The 21,490-nt window shown below is 58.6% G+C and overlaps 2 protein-coding genes across 2 annotated transcripts in view; one reads left to right on the top strand and one right to left on the bottom strand.

The window, feature by feature from the left end:
- CORO7 (coronin 7) overlaps positions 1 to 21,490 on the top strand; it is a 60,378-nt gene that overhangs the window by 34,620 nt on the left and 4,268 nt on the right. Inside the window, exons 10-21 of the mRNA XM_008141771.3 lie at positions 17,197 to 17,251; positions 17,763 to 17,820; positions 18,004 to 18,149; positions 18,228 to 18,320; positions 18,482 to 18,613; positions 19,020 to 19,146; positions 19,531 to 19,706; positions 20,208 to 20,316; positions 20,427 to 20,513; positions 20,600 to 20,742; positions 20,816 to 20,920; positions 20,997 to 21,082. Coding sequence (XP_008139993.2) covers positions 17,197 to 17,251; positions 17,763 to 17,820; positions 18,004 to 18,149; positions 18,228 to 18,320; positions 18,482 to 18,613; positions 19,020 to 19,146; positions 19,531 to 19,706; positions 20,208 to 20,316; positions 20,427 to 20,513; positions 20,600 to 20,742; positions 20,816 to 20,920; positions 20,997 to 21,082 — 1,317 coding nt within the window. The remainder of the gene's footprint in view (positions 1 to 17,196; positions 17,252 to 17,762; positions 17,821 to 18,003; positions 18,150 to 18,227; positions 18,321 to 18,481; positions 18,614 to 19,019; positions 19,147 to 19,530; positions 19,707 to 20,207; positions 20,317 to 20,426; positions 20,514 to 20,599; positions 20,743 to 20,815; positions 20,921 to 20,996; positions 21,083 to 21,490) is intronic.
- On the bottom strand, positions 931 to 11,907 carry VASN (vasorin). Its single transcript, XM_008141643.3, has 2 exons — positions 11,790 to 11,907; positions 931 to 3,762 (listed from the first exon to the last, which is right to left on the bottom strand). Exon 2 carries the CDS (start codon positions 3,750 to 3,752, stop codon positions 1,725 to 1,727), a length of 2,028 nt encoding a protein of 675 aa, XP_008139865.3. The 5' UTR covers positions 3,753 to 3,762; positions 11,790 to 11,907; the 3' UTR covers positions 931 to 1,724.

Here is a 21,490-nt window from a genome sequence, read left to right as displayed (position 1 = left end):
AACCCTCAGCAGCCGCTAATTGAATCCAGAGCCTCGCGTGGCCAGGCCTAACTCAGCGCTGACATCAACGCCCCAAGCCGCAGGGCCTATTCCCCAGGCTTGACTGAGCTGCCTCCTTTTTGCCAGGGTAAGGCTAGGAGCCAGGGGCTGCGACCCACAGAGGGACACAGGCATGGGGCTTTGGGGAGCCTTGCTCCAGCATCTGCAGGACCTCTCTGTGGCCCCAGGGCCCACCATCTGAAGTACTAGGAAAAGGTGCTCTGCGTCCGTCACTGTCCCCAAGCTCCCAGCATCATCCCTGGTCCTGCCCCTGCCTGTGGTCTTCCTGGAAAACACTCCCACTTCCGGGGTTTTGGAAAGTCAGGCACATTCCAACTGCAGAGAGTAAAGGGACATTGAAGGGCCACCAGGTCTCCACAGGCCACTCAGATCTCTGATCCTGATCCTTGGCCGCCAGCTCCTAACAGTCTCTTGTAGCCTCCTCGCCCACAGGAGGGCTCCTGCCATTCAGGATCTGTGCTGCCCTTGACTAAGGCTCCTTCTCTGCAGCTGGAGCAAGAGCCCATAGAGAGGGGCAACAGGACTGTAGGGAGGGTGAGCTGTGTGTGCCATCTGTACCATCACGAGGGCTTGGCAGGACGTAGTTCAAGGCACCCCCTCCACAGAGGAAGGCAGGCACGGACTATGTGTCCAATCCGTCCCTGAGAAAGGGCCCTTGGAGATCCTCTTGGCAGGTATCTGCCATGAGCCTCTTACAGGAGCACTGCAGCTGGGTAGGTTAAGGCTGCCCTGTTATTCTTCCCCGAGGTTGGAAGCTGCCCAGCTTCTGTTGACCCACTGGGAGGTTGGACTGGGTACCTCAGTGGAAGCTGGGTGGACACAGCCCAGGATAGGACTTGTGGAATGCCACCCAACCCACCATGGCCCGCCCAAGCCCAAGGAATGCTGTCCAGGGCCTGGTGTCCACTGGGGAGAGGGGTCCTGGCCCCCAGTTCCCCAGAGGGCTGTCCCTTTACACCTACCCTGCACCCTTACCCTCCCTCCACCCAGTCCAGGAGCCCTGGGGTCATGCCAAAAATACACTCATTTTATTTTATTTTTTATTTTTTCTTATAAAAGGCCTTCATATCATCGTTTGTCTTACAAAAACCAAAGTCCTTGTCTCTGAGTTTGAAAACTATTTTCCCAGAATAAATGGGAAAGGATCTCTTATAAATATATTTTAAAAAACAAAAGCAAAACTTGTTCCTAAAGCGTCATTCTTTCCAGTTTCATTTGTTACTTCACTCCCTGGGGCCAAGGCTGGGCTCCATACCCATCCTTACCCCCACTTTCCCTCTTCTCTCTTTCTGGGGGCTTCCTTCACTGACCCCCCGAGTCTCCTTGGGTTGAGGGCCTAGCAGCCCTAGGCCTGTGTTACCAGCACACGGCAGAACCTGCCTGCCCTGCTCCACCCGAGGTTGCACATGGCAGAGGACAGGGCAGACGCCATCCTCAGAGGCACTTGGGCTCTGGGGGTCCTTAGAGGTCTTCACCTGGGTCCTAGCATCTTAGATGAGGAGACCAAGGTCCAGAGAAGGTCAGGGACTTGCTATAATCACACAGCCCCTGCCCTGATGTGTCCTCATCTTATGGATCTGAGAACTTCTTGATCTTATAGCAGGAGGGCACTATTCAGTCCCAGCAGGGCTGAGAGCCCAGCCCAATAGTCCATCACTCCCAGCTTAGATGTAGGGCTTAGTGGGAAGGGGCCCTTTGAGCCCAGGCCCTGGGTAGCCCATGAGTGGCACCTCACACTCAGGCCCACCAGGTGGGGCCTCCCCACCGCCCTCACTTGCCATGGGGCCTGGTTCTAAGGGGGCCTTCACCCCCTCCAGCTCTAGGGGCCCAGGCCCCACCTGCCCTTTGCCTTGAGCTGCAGCTGCCGCGGCCCGCCCCCGCCGCACGAAGTAGGCTGCCCCTACAGCAGCTAGGGCAGCCAGGAGCACGGCAGCCAGGGCAGGCGCAATAAGGAGCGGCAGGTTGCCCTCTCGGGCCTGTGTGACCGGGGCATGGTTAGACCGGACAGCTGGGGGGGTGTGGGCCTCTCCACAGGCCTCCTCGCCCTCAGGCATCCGCCCAGCCCCCAGGGGCCTGACACAGATGGAGTAGGTGGCATTGGGCCGAAGCTGTGTGACCGTGTACTCCGCAAGTGAGGCGGGCAGCCGCAGTGTCACCGGCCGCTTGTCAGGGCCTGACAGGTTTCGGTAAGTGAGGCGGAGGCCCCTGAGCTGCACGGTACTGCCCTGCAGGTAGCGCTGCAGCCCTACCCTCAGGGAGGTGGGGCTTATTGGCTCGATCCCGAGGGGCAGGGGCCCTGGAGGCCTCAGTGTGGCTGGGGTCGGGGAGGGCCATAGCCCCTGCTTCATCAGGCTCTCACAGTACAGACCAGTGAAGCCTTCAGGGCACTGGCAGGCTAGGTGGCCCCTAGCCCCCCGGTGGCAAGTACCCCCGTTGAGGCAGATGGATGCTGGGCAGTCCTGGGGCTGAGGGTCAGCTCCCACAGTGGGTGGGGTGGCAGGTGGCAGGCTCGGGGCTTTGGCAGCAGGCTCCGTGGGGTTTTGCCAGGTGGGGGCTGGGCTGGAAGACAAGGGTGTGGGTTCCCACGCCAAGGACCTTGTGGTGGGCACTGTAGCCGTGGTGGTGGTGGCTGGGCAACCAAAGTCGGCATAGTCGAGGTCCAGGAGCATCTGGCCAGCATTCTTGGGCGGGAAGTGGCAGCGCGTCTCCTCCGGGCTGGTCAGTGCCACTCGGTTCTCCCGCACCCAAGGGCTGAACCAGCTCAGGGGGCACACACAATTGAAAGGGTTTCGGGCAGCTGCCAGGAGCCGCAGGCGGGGGAAGAGGCCCGAAAGCTCATGTGGTAAGGCCTGCAGGCTCAAGTTGCTCAGGTCCAGCTCCTGCAGGGCTGCCAGGCCGGCCAGGTCCTCAGGCCGCAGCTGGGCAATGCGGGTGTTGCCAGCCAACCGCAGGCGTGTCAGTCCCTGTAGACCCCTGATGGCAGGTGGCACAAACTCCAGCTGGTTGTCTGACACATCCAGGTCGTGTAGATTGCGCAGGCGGCCAAAGAGCCCCTCATCCAGTTGCCGTAGCCCCAGGCCAGCCAGCCGCAGCGCCTCTACATTGGCGGTGTCCAGGGCACCCGGCTCCAGGGCCAGGAGGCTATTGTGACTGAGGTCCAGCAGCAACAGGCTCGGCAGGCGCAGCGGGGGCAGTGCCCGAAGCTCGTTGTCTTGCAGCTTGAGCTCCAGGAGGCGATCAAGTGCATCAAAGGCACCAGGCTGGATGTGGTGGATTCGGTTCTTGCCCAGGTAGAGGCGCTCCAGGCACCGCAGGCCGCGGAAGGTCTCATTGGTGATCTCACGCAGCCTGTTGGCAGTGAGGTCCAGGTTGCTAAGGTTGGCAAGTGGCCGGAAGACACCACTGGGCAGGCTGGTGATCTGATTCTGTGATAGGTCCAGGAGCTGCAAGCCTGGCAGGCTGGCAAAGGTACCTGGTTCGAGTGTAGTAATGCCGTTGGCAAAGACATACAGGCCTGCTGTGTTAGACGGCACATCTCGGGGCACCGTGGTCCCCTGGCGGGCAGTGCAGAAGACTGTCTGTGGCTGGTTGCACTGGCAGCCAGACGGGCAGCCCTGCACCCCAGGCCCTGGGGCTAGCAGCAGCAGCAGCAGCAGTGGCAGGGGCAGGGGCAGGGGCACACTGGAGCGCATCTTTTGGTCCCTGGGAGCGGAGAGGAAAGACAGGAGACCATGAGTCAGGGGCCCAGGAGACAGCCATGCCAGGAAGGACTGAGAAGGGAATTCCAAGCCCCCTTCACCACTCCCTGCCCCCAAATCCTACAGCACACTGTAGTTATGAGTCAGGTCTCCAGTGCCTGGGCTTAGTTCCTGTCCCAGTCGCATCACTCTCTTGCTATGTGACTTTGAACAGTCACATGACCTCATTATGCTATCTGTTGATACTTCCTGCGCTGTAACCGTGGTTCAGTGGGTTGATGCAGGCAGAACAGGGCCCAGCCCCCAAACACTCAATGACCACAAAGGACATCTATACCTTAACCCAGTTCTCCCACCTCTGTGGCTTAGAGAGAACATGATCAAAAAGCATTAGGCTGTGGCCCTTCCCCCAGCCCCCCACCCCAAAATCTCTGCTGAGGTGGACAGGGAAGCAGGCGGAATGGCGGCTCCCCTCCCCAACGCTTCTTTGAGATTGGTGGGCAGTCAGCCCAGTGCGTAAGTAGAGAAGCTGGCTGCCCCAGGCCACCGGCCCCTGCCGCCACGCTCTACATCCTCCAAGTGAGGAGAGACCGCAGTGGGAAGACTTCACATGGAAACTATGGGATTGGTGTTTTTCCACTTGTGAAGTCAGACCTGCCCAGGACGGGAGCTGTGGGATGGCCAGGATGTGGCCAGTAGGAAAGTTCCTAGGGAAGGGAGCAGAGGTGCTGGAGCAATTGGCAGGGGGAGGGGTGTAGGGAGGGACCCCTGGTGTTCATATCCCCTTATGGGCACAATGATAGAACTAGAGGTGAGGGGATCCAAGCCTCCCTGGGCTGACCCAGGGCTCAAGTTGGGGGACACTGGTTGCATGGTGGCCCCAGAGGCAGTGCCAGACCTGGAAATACTACCCAGATTCCTTCATCTACCCTTTCTTGGGTTCCACTGTGGGCTGGGCACTGAAGCAGAGCTGCAGCCCTTCCCATGTGCCAGCGTCACTGAGCATTTAGCCACCTCTTGTAGTTTCCCCAGCAGCCATTCCAGGTGGAAACTATTTTCATCACTCCCAGATGACAGAAAAGGGGGGCTCCTAGAGGTGCAGTGACTTGCTGCCGTTGCACTACCGAGAAATCCGAGCCAGAGCCCTGGTCCTTAAGCAGGTCCAGGTGTGGTTGTGCCTGCTGCCTGATGTGGGGCCCAGTCCTGCCGGGGTAACTGGGGGTGGCTCCCCCCAGTCATTTCAGGCTCTGGCTTGTAGCTTGACCTGCCCAAGAAAGGATGAGGCCACAGCTGGGGCCCACCTTCATTCAGGCTCCTGGGGAAAATCTAGGTGCCACCCCCAGCAGCAGTCCCCACGATCTGACCCTGTAAAGCCCCCGCAAGGCCAGCATCCCTCCCTTCGAGGCACCTCTGCTTACACAAGGGCCTTTTGTGCTGGGGCTCAGCCTTCCCTTCCCCCATACTGGCCAGCTGTCAGGCAAAGGCAGGTAACATGGCCCCCCCACCCAGGGTGCCTTCTGCCCCACTGCCATCTATTTGGATTGTCCCTCCTCCAAATAGGGAAGTGGGCTGGAATATGAGGTGGGAGATGGGCAGGTGGTCCCAGGATGGATTTGACAAGTCACTGGGGAGGCTACTGTGGTCTTAGGCCAGTTCTAGATAAAGGCCTGACACCCAGTTTGGGTACCCTGCCCATCTGCAGGGTCATTCTTGCCTGGGAAGTGGGGCCATCAGCCTTGCCTTTCACTAGTTAACACTGATGATTACCCTTCAGAAGCTAGCCAGGGAGGCCTTACCTGACCCCTAGCCAGTGCCCTCTCCCCTGCTCTCTAGACTCCTAGCTGTCACATGCAGCCCTGGCCCTGCCAGTGCCATCTCAAGGGGGCTCTGTGCACCCCACCCAGCCTACTCCCCTGTGAGGACCTGCTCCACCCTCTCTGACTCAGAGTTTAGCCTGGCCTCCAGATGTGGGCTATGAGCATCCCCCACCCCCATGTGGATGTGGGGGGTGAGCCACCTCCCCCTGAATCAGCTCTCCTGGAGGAACAGGCCGGGGTCAGGAAGGGAGCAGCCAGACTCAGGGTGGGAGGGGACCCCTACATGTGGCCAGCTAGGTCACCCGTGACTTTGGCTTCCCATAAGACTTGTATAAGGTCATGGTTAAGAACTCATGCTCTAGTCAGCCTGGGCCATGGGTGTCAGAGCTGTAAGGTGTGGACAGTGGTTTCTCTCAGTGCCTAGGCTTCTTCATCTGTCCCCCAGACGTTTCAAAGTAGACACCTCCCAAAACTGGGGCACTGCTGGGGGCACTCTCCACTCAGCATTAAGGAGGGGCCAGCATGGGCTCTAGGCTTTGCTCCCTTTAATCAGCAAAGTCCTCATGGGGGAGGGAGGCAGTGACTGCTATGGCTCTGTCTGGACCTGAGTGGCAATCTGGCTGAGTAGCTGGGAGCAAAGGCTGCATGAGGAAGAGTGACTGGCATCCTGGGCTGGGGAGAATTCAACAGGCAGGAGCTAACCGGCTTCCCACTCCCTAGGAAGCAGGAGTGAGCGCCTTGGCCTGAGCCCGGATCCATCACTCAGCAAGGATTGGCACAGGGGCTTTGGAAAACAGCAAATGAGGGCTGGTGGCTCCAGGGGCTCTGCCACAAGGGCCTGGCACCAAGAGCAGAGCAGACATCAGACAACTCCCCCCACAAAAAAAGAAGGGGCACAAGGGCCAAGACTGACCGTGGAGGAGCAGGCATCAGGTAGTAGGACAGTAGGAGACAGAGGCTTGAATTTGGGCCCAAGTTCTGCCCCTAAATTGTTTCTCAAACCCCTTCCCACCTGTGGGCCTGGGTTTCTCAGCTGCCTTGCTTCACCCTCCAGAGTTGTTCTGAGCACCCAGTATTCTGTTTTGTTTTCAAATGGGCAAGTTCTTCTAACAAGTTCTGGAAGCAATTCCGCTTGTCTGGGCCCATGCTGGTGTGTGAGTGCATTGGGGGTGGGGATGCCTCATGAGGGGGGTTGGGTCATGGCTGCCCTTGTCCAGCCAGTTACAATTTCAGCAGCTCTGAAGGACCAGGGGCCTGGGCTTTGATATCTGATCCGCTGACCTGAGGCAGGGAGGTGGGACCTTTCTCTCTGAAAAGGGTGTGGGGAGAGTTCTGGAGGCAACCCTGGCATTTGGGGCGGGGAGAGGTTGTGGGGGGACTAGAGGGAGAGGGCAACAGGATCCAGGGCTTCTGTCCTCTATCTAGATTCAACATAGCCTCGTCTGGGCCTGGCCCTTCCATGGTTTGGTGGAAAGAGGCAGCAGGCAGAGGCCTGGGCTCTGTTGCTGCTAGCCTTGCCAAACCTCAAGGAACAGTTTTTGGGATGGTACTTTAAGGTCCGACTACCTGTGTTTGCAACCTGGCCATGGGCCTTCACCTCAATTCCCATCTGTTAAGTTGGGGGGCTGGTAATAGCACCTGGTTTTCAGGATTGTTTAGTTTGTGCTTGGAGTACATTCTGAGTGGTCAGTCAACATTCGCTACTGAGGGTGTTACCCGTAACACCTGAGTCCGCTCTGGGAAGGATGCCATAGTGTAAGAGGCTTCATGCTACTTTCAGCACAGACAGGAAGCCTCCCTGGGCTGAGGGTAAAGCCTCCATGTAGAGGCTGCCCCCCCACCTCCACCCTTGGGTATGGGCGTAGGAGAGCAGTCTGATGGAGAGGTACCTTTAATTTTGGAGGGGGTAAGGGGTGAGCTGTCTTCTGGCCAGTCCCCTTCAGCATATGACTTCAGGGTGAGGGGAGAGCAGAGGGAGGGCTCTGTGAGTAAGGACACCCATCATCGCAGCTCTCAGGGGGACCCAGAGTGACCCCACCCACTCCCAAGTATGGGACACACAGAGGCATCTGCCCTGGGTCAGGCAGGGACTGGAAAATGGGTGGAACCTGGGCATTTCAGTGACTGCATCAGATCTAAGGCAGAAGCATCTCACTGCTCCTGGGGAAGGACAGGCCAGCATACCCCCCTCCTGTGCCCTACGCTACAGAGTAAGTGCAGGGGTCAGGTACTATAGGCCTGACCCTGGGGCCCTGGGCCTCTGGCTCCCAGTGTTGGCCCGCCCGGGCTAAGCACTGCCGGCCAGGCCTGGCAGCAGCCCAGCCCAGGAGTCTGCCAACCCTCCAGGCAGGCGGGACTGTGCCGGCGGCCAGGACAGCTGGCTCCAGTTTCGCTGACGTGTCTGAGGAGGTTCAGGGCCCAGGTCGGGCCCACCCGTCTCCCCATCCCCGGGACAAAGCAGGACAGAGAGGTTGGAGTTTCCCTCCTGGGTCCTCAGAGAAGGGGCCAAGAGGGCAGAGCCTCGGGTTCCTCAGAGATGGCCCTCTCTCCAGGTAGGGGGCAGAGCCCTGCCCTGTGATTAAGCTGGAGATCCCCACCAGTCTCGGCGTCTCTGCCTTACCCCTCCACCACTCCAACTGGCTCTGCTCATTCTACAGAGAAGACCCTGACACTCAATTTGTGACCTCACCCAGTTCCCTTCCCTTTCTGGGCTTCCATCTCCCACCTGGAACCCCAAGGGCTTCTCAACCCCAACAGCACATCAGAATCACCCTGACAGCTTTGGAAAGTTCCTGATGCCTGGGCCCCACCCCCAGGCTCACTAAATAAGAATGTCTGGGGTAAGGTCTGGCAGAGCTGTGTTTTGGAAAAGCTCCTTGAGTGAGTCTCCCCTCCAGCCAGGGCTCAGACCCTGGGACAGGAGGCTGCAAAGGGGACAATCTGGACATCAGCTTGTTCCTCCCAGTCAGGGCAAGATCCCTGAGCAGGTGTGGGGGAAGAGCGGCAGCCTGCCAGGCCTCGGGTGGGGACCTTCTGTGGCACTGCGGGTGACTTGGTAGCTACCAGACCTGTCAGCCCAGGGCAGGAAGATGAGTGACTAAGGCCAATCCACAGCTGAAGTGAGCCCTCAGGGCAGCGGGACGTGCCATCTCAGTCAGGAGAGGTGCCACTCTGTTGGGAGAGGACACCTGCTGCCCCGGGAGCTATGTGGTGGCTGGGGCCCAACTAGAAATGGGCCAGTCCAGATGCCTCTGCTGGCACGCGCAGGTGTGATGCCACCAGGGCTGGGTTCAGACACTGGGCCCCTCGCTGCCCTGTCCCCACCCAGGGCCAAGCACCCATCAAGAAAGGTCCTAACCCTGCAATTAACCCTGACTTTGCCAGAGGAAGGCCTTAGTCACCAAGGGAGGCCACCAGCCCCACGCCAGCTGGGCCCAGGCTGTCTGGGGCCTAGACAGGGTCTGAGAGGGAAGTGACCCCAGAGGAGGTCTGGCCCTTCTCGTGCTCGCCATGCCGAGAGAGCTAAGTCACCCTGTGGCAGAAGTGGCTGGCCCTTCCTGGGATCTGTGAGCTGATCAGTGGGCAGGTGGGATTGATATGGGGAGCTACCCCCTGCCCCCACCTCTCCTCACTTCTCACTGCTGTCTATCCAGTGACTGCCCAAGCCCCAGCCCCAACCCCTTCTCAAGGCAAGCCAGCTCTCTCCTCCCTCCTTAATTAAATCTCTCAGGCAGCCTCAGAGGAATGTCAGAGCCTTATTGCATTTCTCTGGAGGAGACTGGGGGGCGGGGGGGCTTCCCAACCTTGGAGAAGAACTGGCTCCTCGCCTGCCCCCTCCCCCTAAAACCGAGGTGGTCTAAGGGAGCCTGCCCCAGCCTCCTCATACCCAGGGAAACTGGAATGAGGAAAAGCGGGGGAGGCCTGCAGGCCTGGCCGGCCAGGCGGCCCAGCCAGCTAAGGGAAAGCAATCCGGCTGACTCTGGAATGTGGAAACCGATAAAAGGAAGAAGGCTGAGCCTGCGCCCGCCCGTGGTGCATGCAGACTCCCGCAGCACCCCTGCCCGCCCCCAAACATAGCCCTGCTCCAGTCACGCGCACACATACACCCACGCCCAAAACACGCCCAGTGGGCTGTGTTCTTACACACACACACACACACACACACACACACCCTCCCTCCCCATTCTCCAAGCACTCTCACAAATTCCACAGCAGTGAGGGGAGCTGGTTTTCTTGGCAGTGCAGACAGAGCGTTGGGCTCCCCAACCCAGGGAGGAGACTCTAAGGAGAGCTGCGGGGGGCTCCGGAAAGGGTCACTAACCTATTTAGGTGGCATTGCTGCCCTTGCCATGAGTTGAGGGCTTGCCAATGGTCAGGGATGCTTCTCTCTGGTCACCAGGGCGTACTGGCTGGCTGGCCGCTGAGGTGGAAGCTGCCTCCTGGGCCTAGCTGGGACCCCGCTTTCCTGTTTCCATGAGCTGCCTAGCCCAGGGATAGGGTCCACTTACAAGCCCCCATGAGGACTCAACTCGCTTTACCTGGGACTTGTCCCAACTCCCTCAGGGCTGTAGTGGGGGGTGTCAGGAATGGGAGCCAAAAAACTGTGGGCTCATCTTCTGCCCAGGGCATCTCCCTGGCCCTGGGGCTGCCTGCCAGGAGGGCCTTCTTGGGGAAAGCAGAGCATATCTAAGTGTCTTCTCGTGTTGAATTCCCTTTCCCATTTCCAGAGTCTAGAGAGTGGTGCCATCCCAGGAAATGCCCTGGAACACTGGCCCCCCAATGGTCCCATTTGACTCTCTGGACCCACAGGTCCCAGGTGGCTGTTTCAGTTTACAGCAGCACAAAGCCAGGGAGGTGGGGTCAGGCCATGCCCAGACCCCAGCCTGGCACAAGTATGCTGGTTGTCCCTCCCTGGGCCCAGGAGAGACCAAATAATGGTCTGGAGGGAATCCAGCTGGGCTGCTCATTACCAGAGCCCTCTTCCTGCCTCTGACACTCTGTTTACAGAAGCTCTGGGGCCTGATTCCCCTGGGAGAAGACAGCAAACTCCGGGGACTGCTCTCCCATCCCCCTACCCGCTTGCCTTCGTGCTGTTGGGCCTTGCCAACAGCTGGGCCCTAACTGGATTCACTGTCTGCTGGACCAGCTTGAATGGACCCTACTTGGAGGGTACCAGCCCAGCCACCCCTTTATACCCTCAACATCCAAAAGTGAGAAGGGTCCTTTGATATCCAGTCCAGTTCCTCTAGCCCCAGAAGCTCTTGGCCTGGGGAGGTGGACACTGGGACCTGGTGCCTCTCTCCAGAGCCTCACCTACCCTTGGTGCAGAGGGCAAGCAGGGGACACCTGGACTATCAGGGTCTCTTCCTCCTCCTACCTTGCAGATTCCATCCCTATTCCCCAGGGTGGGTAATGGTTACCCACCCCGGTGTGGTAATGGTTAAGGAATGGTTGGCACCAATCAGCTGATCTGCCAGTGACCACAGGGGGACCTTGGCAGCCCTCAGGCCCCAGTGCTGCCAGCCCTGGGACACAAAGAACTAGCCTGGCTCCAGGCCATTGGGTTCAAAGCCCAAGCAAAGCCCCTTCTCTGAAAGAGGCAGAGATGATAATACCTGGGGCCCAGGCACTCAGGTTTGCAGTGTCTTGGAGTGGAGGGGGGGTGGGAGGCGGTGTGGAATGGTGCATTAGTGCCTGCCAGCCACCCGCTTACACCTCCCCTGGGCTGCATACTTGTGCCCCCTCCACTTCAGCTCTGTCCTGAGTGACAAGGGCCCTCAGGACCCTAGAGGGCCAATCTGCACAGGGGGACGGGGGCTCCAGGTACAGAACTAGACCGTTCCACTTTAGGAGGTAAAAGTAACCCAAGACTATGGCGTGGCCATCCCCTCAAAGGGATTTGATTCATAAAACTGGTCATGCCGGAGGGCCCAGCCGTGGGAGGAGGAAGCGAGGGAGGGGGTGTTTATTTTGTCTACTCGCAGCCCTGCCGGTCGGCGAGCCCTTGTACACACACATCCGCGCGCGCACCCGGCCGTGAGACTGTCCGTGGCCGGGTCGGCCCAGGTGATGGTGCGGGCCGGGGGCGCAAGCCCGCCCAGAGTGCGTGTGCGTGCGGAGGGGGGTCTGCGCGTGTGGTCGGCGCATGTGCATAACCCGCCTCCGTGACGCCCCCCATTCCCGTCCGCAGCCCCCCAGCCCAGCAGACACTCACCGGACAGCAGCGGCGGGAGCCGGGCGGGGCGGGCCACGGCCTCAGTCCTTCCCCGCCGGCCAGACCGGAGGGTTCCTGGGTCCCGAGGCAACCGCGTCCACGTACCCCCGCCGTGGGCTCAGGCTGCGAAGTCAGCTCGCGGGAGGCGAGTCGCGCCTTTAAGGCAGGGGGGTGGGGCTGCCGCTTGCGGGGGGGGCGGGGTTGTTTCCCATTGGCCGGGGCGGAAAGGGGCCAAGGGAGACCCGCCTCCCCAATCCACTGAACGGGTCATTTGGCTGGGCGTCCTGGTCCTCACCCCGCAACTCCCTAACTGGGGGGCGGGAGAGATCGTGTCTTTCCCAGTGCGGAGTCAGGAGTCCAAAGCTCCAGGCCGGCGAGCCGTGTTTGCCTTATGACCCTGGACAGGTCCTTGTTTCTCCGTATAGAAAGCAAGCGAATTTCAGTGAGACAAAGTCCCAAACTCGGATGCTTGTAACACATCAGATAGGAGATATAAATTCGAGGAGCAGACCCCACAGCCTGTGCAGACCTGGAAAGGCAGGGGAGGAGGGGAGTGGGGGCAGGTGTAAGGACTCAGCCCCCACGACCTGCTTCAGCCTGCCAGAACTTTGGGTTTTGCAAGAGAAACTGGAAATCTGGATTTTATTATATTTTTTTTAGGTGAAATCTCTGAATGTACTATTGTTGGTAGTTAATCCCAATTTCAACAACTCCTGGGCAGGCTCTTCTGAGAGCCTCCCAGAGAACAAACTCTTAACACCAAATCTGAGTTCTGGGGTCCTTGTAGACATGACAACTTTCAGGCTGTGAGCATCCCTGGATCACCTTTCCCATGTTTTAGATGAAGGGACTGAGACACAGAAGGGGAAGTGACTATCTGTCCAAGGCACCCCAGTTACAGGCAGCTCCACAGCCAGAATGTGTTTGTGGAGGAGGGGGGACTGGGATGGGGAGGGAGGTTGGGCCTCATCGTCAGTGGGTGGGGCCTGGGTGCAGCTGACAGTGGCCCTTGATGGGGCAAGAGGGACGTGTGCCAGGGGCTGGACTAGTCCAGAAAAATCCCCTGCCTTGGAGGATTCCAGGAAAAGGCTCTGCCCTCCTCCCCATACATGTTTGTGGTCAGAGACATGCCTTAGCTTTGGGACCCAGCTCAGCTCCTGAGTTCCAGAGGGCCCCTGGACACCCGCCTCTTCTAGCCTCAGGGCCTTTGCCTGGGGCAGTGTGAAGTCTCAGGCCCAAGGGCTTGTCCCATGAGGCTGGGCCACACCATAGAGGGGGCGGGCGCATAGGTGGTCTTTGCAGGACTTGATCACCTCCAGAAGGCAGGACAGCCTCCATGTCTAGTTGCTAATTAGCTAAGTAGGGTCCAGCTGTAACACTTACCTCCCAGACTTCCCTTCTCAGCTCCTAGCTTCCTCAGGGCTTCTCCCCCACAGGGCTCCTTTCCAGGATAGGCAGGGGTCTGGACCCCACACCTGCACCCCTTGATTATCTTGATAATTTGTGTATGTGTAGCATAACTTTTGAACCACTGTTCCTGCGCCAGAGCTGGCCCTTGGGTGTGTTTCATTTGACCTGTATGGGACTTTTTAAAACTTTGATGCCATTGCAAACATTAAAAATCCGGTGGTTTCACATTAAAGTGGGACTTCCCAGCCTGCCTGAACAGGAACTCTCAGCTGGAGCCAAGTGACAACTACCCCCTCTGACCCCAGTCCCCACCACTCCCAGTTGTCTCACATAAGGCTGCCATGTGGCTCTGGTCAGACTGTCTTTATGCCTCTGCCTTTGTGTCCTGTGGCCCCTTAACACCCTCAGGAGGGTCCACAGATACTGTAGGAGGGAGTAGGTGCTCTGAGGACCTCCAGCCTGACTTTTCCCAAAGAAGAGGCCCGGAAGCCTCTTACCTCTGCAGCCAGTTCTCCATGATGGAGAGACCCTATTTGCCTAAATGTCCATCTCCTGCCATGATCTTGCACCCTGGACTCAGACACGCCATGCTCTTATTCACCTAGAGGTTCAAGAGCAGCTTCCAGGAGACCACTCCCAAGTTTGTCCATCCTTTCCTCATATGCTTTCAAGGTACCACCTCCCTTTAGAACCTGGTTACCTGGAGTGTCTTTGGGGGAGGGTTCTAAAGAGTGTGAGGCTGAGCTTAGTCCAAGGGTCCCTACAGCCCAGCCTGGGTGACAGAGACAGATCCAAGGGACCTGGACTGCTTTGGACCAGTGGCATTGCCAAGATGTGGGCTGGTAGGGAGAACCAGAGAAGGCCTAATGAAACAGGCACACCCCAGTACTTCCTGTGTTAATTGCCGGAATAATGGGAGAGTTGATGGAATTATCAGAGATTGATCCTTCCCCCGTGTGACCCACTCTGTACAACCATCATCCTGCATCTTCTGGGAACCTGGGCTCAGAGCTAGGAGGCAGATCTGAGCTCTAGACAGGATCCTGGTCAGAACCCTTTTCAGTGGCAGGCCATGGCAGCAGGAGAGGTGACTATGCCAGCTCTCACCACCTCTGGCCCTCTGCCAGGCAGGGGCTCCATTCTGCATTCCAGACCCAGACCCAGCATGGCTCTCTAGGTAAGGCCTGGGCTAGCTGTTGGCCAGCCCTTGAGGCTGGTGCCATGACCCTATTTCCTGGCCAGTGCCTTGGCAGGCAGGTGCTCCCGCCTTACTGAGCTGCTCAGATAGCTCTGCCTGAGGTGAGGAAGACTGGCTTGACCTGTTGGAGGAGCCAGCCCTGCCCTCTATGACTTCCTGCCCCCGCACCCCGAGCACCTGAGTCAGTAAGCTGGCCAGCTGGGACTGATGGGGGGTGTGTGCAGGGAGGCCAGGTCAAACCTCTTAAGGAGGTTGGTTTAGAGCACAGGTGAGCCATCAATGCTGTGGTGGAAACTACAGTCCCACCAGTTCTCACCAAGGCAGCAGGAGTGCCCAGCCCACTTATCCTCAGACTCTGCCCTGAACCCATCACCTCTTGTTTCCACTCCTCCTACCCATCTCCACATGGTGACCTCTGCACATCGGCTCCTATCCTGTTTACTTAAGATGTTCCATCAGCGTTTCGTTGGTTGTCCGATGGAGGCAGAACACTCCTTCTGATGTACTAGATCCCCTCTTGTCTTGCATCTATCCTCCCCAAGCCTCAGCCCTTCACCGTAATTGCCCAGGCCACCAACTACGTTGTCCTCATTCTTCAAACAGGCCATGCACCTACCTGCCACAGGCCCTTTGCTCATGCTGCTCTTTCTGGAACTCTCTCCCCTGGACTTGGAAACATCCCCTCTGCTCTCTCCTGTGTGTGCTCAGAGAACTTTCCCTTCACATATTTATCTGTGGACTGTGTCTGCCTCTCCAGGTTGGGAGCTTCTGGAGGTCAGAGGTGGGGTCTTTTGTATCCACCTCTAGTCATACCTGTAGGTGAAGTCAAGGGCTGGGCACAAACCAACTTGCCTAAGGAATGAATGATTGAGAATGAACTGAGTGAAAGCCCTGTTAGAGCTGCTATAGGGACCTGTGTCCAACCCCTTTGAAGCCAGCATCAGTGTAGGGGACACCCCAGGCCCTCCTGCCTGCCCCTCCCCCAAGGCAGGCAGTGGTCAGACCAGGTCAAGAAGGGTAGTTCTGGCCCTGGCTGGTTTGGCTCATTGGATAGACTGTCAGCCTACGGACTGCAGGGTCCCGGGTTCGATTCCAGTCAGAGGCGCATGCCTGGGTTGCGGGCTTGATCTCCAGCAAGGGGCATGCAGGAGGCAGCCGATCAATGATTCTCTCTCATCATTGATGTTTCTGTCTCTCTCTCTCCCTCTCCCTTCCTCTCTGAAATCAATAAAAATATATTTTAAAAAAAGAGGAAGAAGAAGGGCAGTTCTGAGCCCAGCTCTCCCTGCTGGGCATGAGGGTAATTAGAGGCTGTATTACTCACAGGTGACCAGCCCAGGGTCTTCCAGGAAGCTGTGGAGACACCCAGGGCCCCACCCAGCTGCTCAGCTCCCTCTGTAGCTCCCAGCAGGGTATGTGTGTGGGGTGTCGGTGGGCAGCAGGCAAGCTTTGGGAAGTTGGCTGGGAGGGGTGGACAGGTAGGGGAGGAGAGGGCTGGGCCCTTTGTTGCTTGGGTGGGGACAGAGGCAGCTATCACAGCTGGGTGACTGCTGACCACTGGGACCACAGTGAGGACAGGGTTCTGTGTGGAGACAAGTGTCAAAATGGGGACCCAGCCGAAACCGGTTTGGCTCAGTGGATGGAGCATTGGCCTGCGGACTCAAGGGTCCCGGGTTCGATTCCGGTCGAGGGCATGTACCTTGGTTGCGGGCACATCCCCAGTGGGGGGTGTGCAGGAGGCAGCTGATCGATGTTTCTCTCTCATCCATGTTTCTAACTCTCTGTCCCTCTCTCTTCCTCTCTGTAAAACATCAATAAAATATATATTTTTTTAAAAATGGGGACCCAATCCCGTGGGTCCCCAGGGTCATGAAACCAAGACCAGGAGACAAATGGATGAAGGCACCTGCCAGAGTTCTGGGCCCCCTGCCCCTGAGACCGTGGGCTGGAAGGCAGCACTCACAGGGCTGGGGCTGTGAAGGGCCTCCTCAGGGCCTGGAGCGGGGCATCGTAAATCCCTGGGCAGCCACAGGCCCTTGGCCCAAATCAGATGAGCACAGAGCAGCAGGGGTGCTGGGGGCCTCCAGCCTTCCCTCCATGTTCCCAGCCACCGCCCCTCCCCAGACCTGCCTTGGGAACAGGGGGATGAAGAACGGGGAGGCAGGGAAGCTTGGCAGCAAAGGAAGCCCTGCTCTGGCTCAGGCTTGGCCACAGGGGATCAAGGTCGGTGTGGAGGGGGAATTTGCGTCTCTAAGATGTCATCAAGGCCCCAGGAGCCTGGGGTGACTAAGGAGATGGCCCCCAAACCTTAGTGCAGACCTGGAACACCCACCCAACTGCACTGGATGGGGATGGAGGGAACCCCCAGTTCCAGCACCTTCTCACCTGCCCTGGTAATGCTGGCATGATGACTAAGCTGATTAAGGTGGGACCAGTGACCAGGGACAAAATGTAGGTGGGGTTTGCCTGGGGGTGAGATTGGGGCTGAGGTACAGAAAGAGGGCATGGCTTCCCTGTGCCCAGGGCCCAGCACAAGTTCTAAGTGAAACAGGTAGCAGATGGAGGACTCTGGAAAAGGAAGTTTAGAATGTTGGACATGCTTGATGTGTTGGTAGCATAGGGAGATGAGACAGAGGATTCTGGGGGACCAGCTGGATGCAGCTGGAGGGACCACATCCCTCCCAGCCACTGTGATGCTTGGCCTGAGCCCTTATCTGGGTCACAAGGCTCACAGACCTCTTACTGCCCCTGGACCTCGGGTGGCTGGCTCCACCCATCAACCAGTTCTCTCTCCCCCAGGTCTCTGATGCCCCTCTTGGACCCAGACTCTGGGCTCCTGGTCCTGGCAGGAAAGGTAAGGGAGAAGCTGGAACCACCCCACCACCAGCACCCCTACCCATGTCCACCCACGTCTGGCCCCTAGGGCTCGTGCCAAGCCTAGTGCTGACCTTAGACCTAAGCAGACAGCTGGGAGAGTGGGGAGTACAGGATGCTATCACCCCCAGAAAGGAGGAACTAGAATAGTGTTTGCCAGGCTCCACTAGTGCCAGGCTGAGCAGCCTCCTGCCAGCATCTAGGCCTCCAAGTCTCCATCCATGAATGTCAGCATCATGAGGACGGTGAAAATAGGGCAGTGTTAGTACAGAGTAGGCAATCTGTAAATGCTGAATGTATACTCCCAGTGCTGATGAAGAACCGGTGAAGTTAAGTCCACTGAGGGCTCAGCTCATTGCCCAGTGCATGATGTCTGCCATGCTTCTGTAGCTCAGGTCCTTAGAGAGGAATGGGAGAGCTGGTGCTGGGCCTGGGGCTGCCCCAGGTCACGAGTTTGGTCAATGAGGGTCCTTAGGCTAGGCTCGTTTCAGGGTGAGAGTCAGCTGTACTGCTATGAGGTGGCCCCCCAACAGCTGGCACTGAGCCCAGGTAAGCACTGCCCTTCACCCTCCCCTCCCCTCCCCTCTCTTTCTGTTTTTTTGTTTGTTTGGTGTATTTTTTTCTCCTCCCTTTCTCTTTCTTCCCCGGCCCTCTTTCCCTTCCCTTCTCTCTCCTCCCCACCCCTCCCCTCCCCTGACCACCCTGATTCTTTTCCTGTGGTTTCCCCAATAGTGACCCAGTGCCTCCTGGAGAATGTGCTTCGGGGGGCTACCCTTGTGCCCCGGAGGGCGCTGGCTGTCATGGGCTGTGAGGTACTCCGAGTCCTTCAGCTGACTGACACAGCCATCGTGCCCATCAGCTTCCACGTGCCCCGCAAGGTGAGGGGGGCCTGGGTGAGGGGCTGGGACGGCCTGGGGGCTTTGTGCCTCACTGACCACATACCTGTCTGCCACCAGGCTGTGGAGTTCTACGAGGACCTGTTCCCCGACACTGCAGGCTGCATGCCTGCCTCTGAACCACACTCCTGGTGGGCTGGGAGCAACCAGCAGGTAGGACCAAGGCCTGGCTGGCTGCTCCTGGTCTCCACCAGCCCCTGGAAGCCCTCCTGACAGCAGCGCCATGCATGCCCCCACAGCCCAGCCATGCACTAACTCAGCTGTCCTGTGTCCCCCATCCCTTCCCACCCCTCAACTGCTGCCTTCCCTCACAGGTACAGAAGGTCAGTCTCAACCCGACCTGCCAGCCCCACCCCAGCTTCACTTCCCACCTGGTGCCCCCTACAGAGCCCTCCCCTGATGCAGTCCAGCCTGCGAAGCTGCCCACAGGCAACAAGGACCCCAGTGTGAGTGCCAGTGGGAGGCCCCATGGTCTTTTTAACCTTTTCTAGCTGTCAAGCATAACAAACATTTAGTAGAAAGTGAGACTGTCACATAAAATCTAGATTTCTGGCTTCTCTTGAAATACTGGCAGATCTTAACTACCCTACACCCGCCTTCCCATAAATGCTGGGAGCCAGCAGCTGCCACCTGCTGTCCCATGGTCTGAAGTTCCCTTAACCCCCATGTTATTCCCACCCCTCGTCAGCATCTGCCATTATGCCCCTTCCTCACAGCCCAGAGCCAGGCTTCATGCCCAGCTCAGTGTGCCACAGTCCAGGAGGAGGGGCCCAGAGTGACGATCCCAGCATCCCCTCTCTTTGACCAACACGCCAAGGGGCCTGTGACTGATCCCAGGTGCTTTGCCCCCAGGAGGGCTTCTCCTCCCCTCCCAGCTCTCTGATCTCACCCTCCACGCCATCCAGCTTGGGGCCCTCGCTCTCCAGCACCAGTGGCATTAGCACCAGCCCCAGCCAGAGGTCACTGCAGAGCCTTCTGGGTAAGTGCGTGGTGAGGGGGCAGCTAACCCTTCCACCCCCAGCCCAGTCATCCTCCTCTGTACCCCCGCCTGTCTCCCCTCCTGGTGGAGTCCCATGTCCTGTGGTATGAAGTCAGTCTCATCTGGAAGAGGGTGGCCCGGACCCTCCCTGGAACCCTTCGCTTTCACTGAGATACCTCGAGTTTCTTTCCCAGGCACCATTTTGGGCCAGTTGTGTTGGCTGGAACAGCAGAGGTCTGGGCCTGGGCACATGCCCTGCATGATTCTGCAGTGAGGGGAGCAGGCAGCCAGGACATAGGACTGGCCTGGGGTCCTCCTGCAGGGCAGCCCAGGGTGGTCAGGTAGGGTATCCTCACAAGGCTTTGTGTCCCTACTGCCCACCAGGCCCCAGTTCCAAGTTCCGCCATGCTCAGGGTACCATCCTACACCGAGACAGCCATATCACCAACCTCAAGGGGCTCAACCTCACCACACCCGGTGAGAGCGACGGCTTCTGTGCCAACCAGCTACGTGTGGCCGTGCCCCTGCTCAGCAGTGGTGGGCAGGTGGCTGTACTCGAGGTGAGGACCCCACCCTACTACAGCTGCCCCCAAGTCCCTGCGGGACACTAAAGGCATCGGTATCCACACCAGTCCACATTCTCTGAGCACAAGCCATGTGCTAGGCATCTACCCAGAGTCCCCTTTAATCCTCCCAGCTGCCCCATGTGGGGTGCCACTCTTATCCCCATTTTACAGATGAGAATGATGAGGCACAGAGAGGTTTAGTGACCTGCCGGGACAGCTGTGTAAGTGGTGGAGCTGGGGATTTGAACCCAGGCCACCTAAGCCCTAAGCCGGAGCTCTTTCCACCACCTCACGCTCCCCCCCACCCCCTCCCACACACACTTTCTGGGGCCTCACGTTGGCACTTAAGACTCAGAGCACAAGATGGGTAAGGCAGAGAGCTTGGGCCACCCAGCAGTGGGGCATCGGCTATAGGGGGTGGGGACCCAGACATGTGGCTTGCCTTGCAGCCCTGCCTGTTACTAACGGTACTCGGGGTGGGGGCACCTCCCACAGCTTCAGAAGCCTGGCCGCCTGCCTGACACAGCACTGCCCACCCTTCAGAATGGGACAGCCGTGACCGATCTGGCCTGGGACCCCTTTGACCCCCACCGCCTTGCCGTGGGTAAAGAGGCTAGATGCTGGGCTTGAGGGACGGTCCCAGGGTCTTGAAGAGGAGCAGGGGGGAGCCTGGGTGTCTTGGGCCCAACAGTGGTGAGCCTTTGCTTTCTGCAGCCGGGGAGGATGCCAGAATTCGTCTGTGGCGGGTGCCCCCAGAGGGCCTAGTGGAGGTGCTTACTACGCCGGAGGCTGTGCTGACAGGTCAGGTGGGCCCTGGTAGGGCAGGGGGCGGAGAGGCAAGCAGTGGCTCCTGAGGAGCTCAGTATCACCCCATGCCTTGTCCCCAGGTCACACAGAGAAGATCTACTCTCTGCGCTTCCACCCCCTGGCAGCCGACCTACTGGCCTCCTCTTCCTATGACCTTACCATTCGCATCTGGGACCTTCAGGCTGGAGTTGAACGGTTAAGGCTGCAGGGCCACCGGGACCAGGTAGGACAGCTGTGGGGGCAAGCGCCCAGCCACAGGGCAAGAGACCACCTCTCACCTCCCTACCTGCACCCAGATATTTGGCCTGGCCTGGAGTCCTAATGGGCAGCAGCTGGCCTCTGTCTGCAAGGATGGATGCTTGCGGGTCTATGAGCCCCGGAGTAGCCCTGAGCCCCTGCAGGTAAGCAAGATGGGATGGGGGCAGTCCTCAGGCCCATTGGGGGCCTGGCTGAATCTCATGTGCTATATCCCAACAGGAAGGCCCAGGGCCTGAGGGGGCCCGTGGAGCCCGCATTGTCTGGGTGTGTGACGGTCACTGTCTGCTGGTGTCTGGCTTTGACAGGTGAGGACTCTGGAGCTATCGTACCTATTTCCAGACTTCAGGAGCCACTTGTGTCTCCCTCCCCCAGACACACATACACCTGTCGGGCATGCAGAAGCTGTCTTCACCCATCACTTATTGGATGGATGGATGCATGGATGCATGGCTGGGAGAGCGAAAGGGAGGTGGGAAGGGAGGGAACAGTGAGTCAGCTGGGGGCCAGAGGGATGAAAGCCGGGGACTAGTTGAAACACACTAAACAGAAGCAAGCCTATTGGGAGGGCCAAGGATTGGGCATTTGTCACTTTGGAGGAGGGATCAGGGAAAGCCTCCTAAGGGAGGTGTAGTAGGGAACTGGGTCACAAAGGGACTAGTAACCAGAGGATATCAAGTGTGGGTAGAAAGACCAGGAAGCTGACCAGCCTGGCT

This window comes from Eptesicus fuscus, chromosome 4, assembly GCF_027574615.1.
Source record: "Eptesicus fuscus isolate TK198812 chromosome 4, DD_ASM_mEF_20220401, whole genome shotgun sequence".
In the NCBI taxonomy this organism is placed as follows: Eukaryota; Metazoa; Chordata; class Mammalia; order Chiroptera; family Vespertilionidae; genus Eptesicus; species Eptesicus fuscus.
The sequence above is the reverse complement of the archived record's forward strand: the minus strand, read 5'-3'. Positions and strand labels throughout refer to the sequence as shown.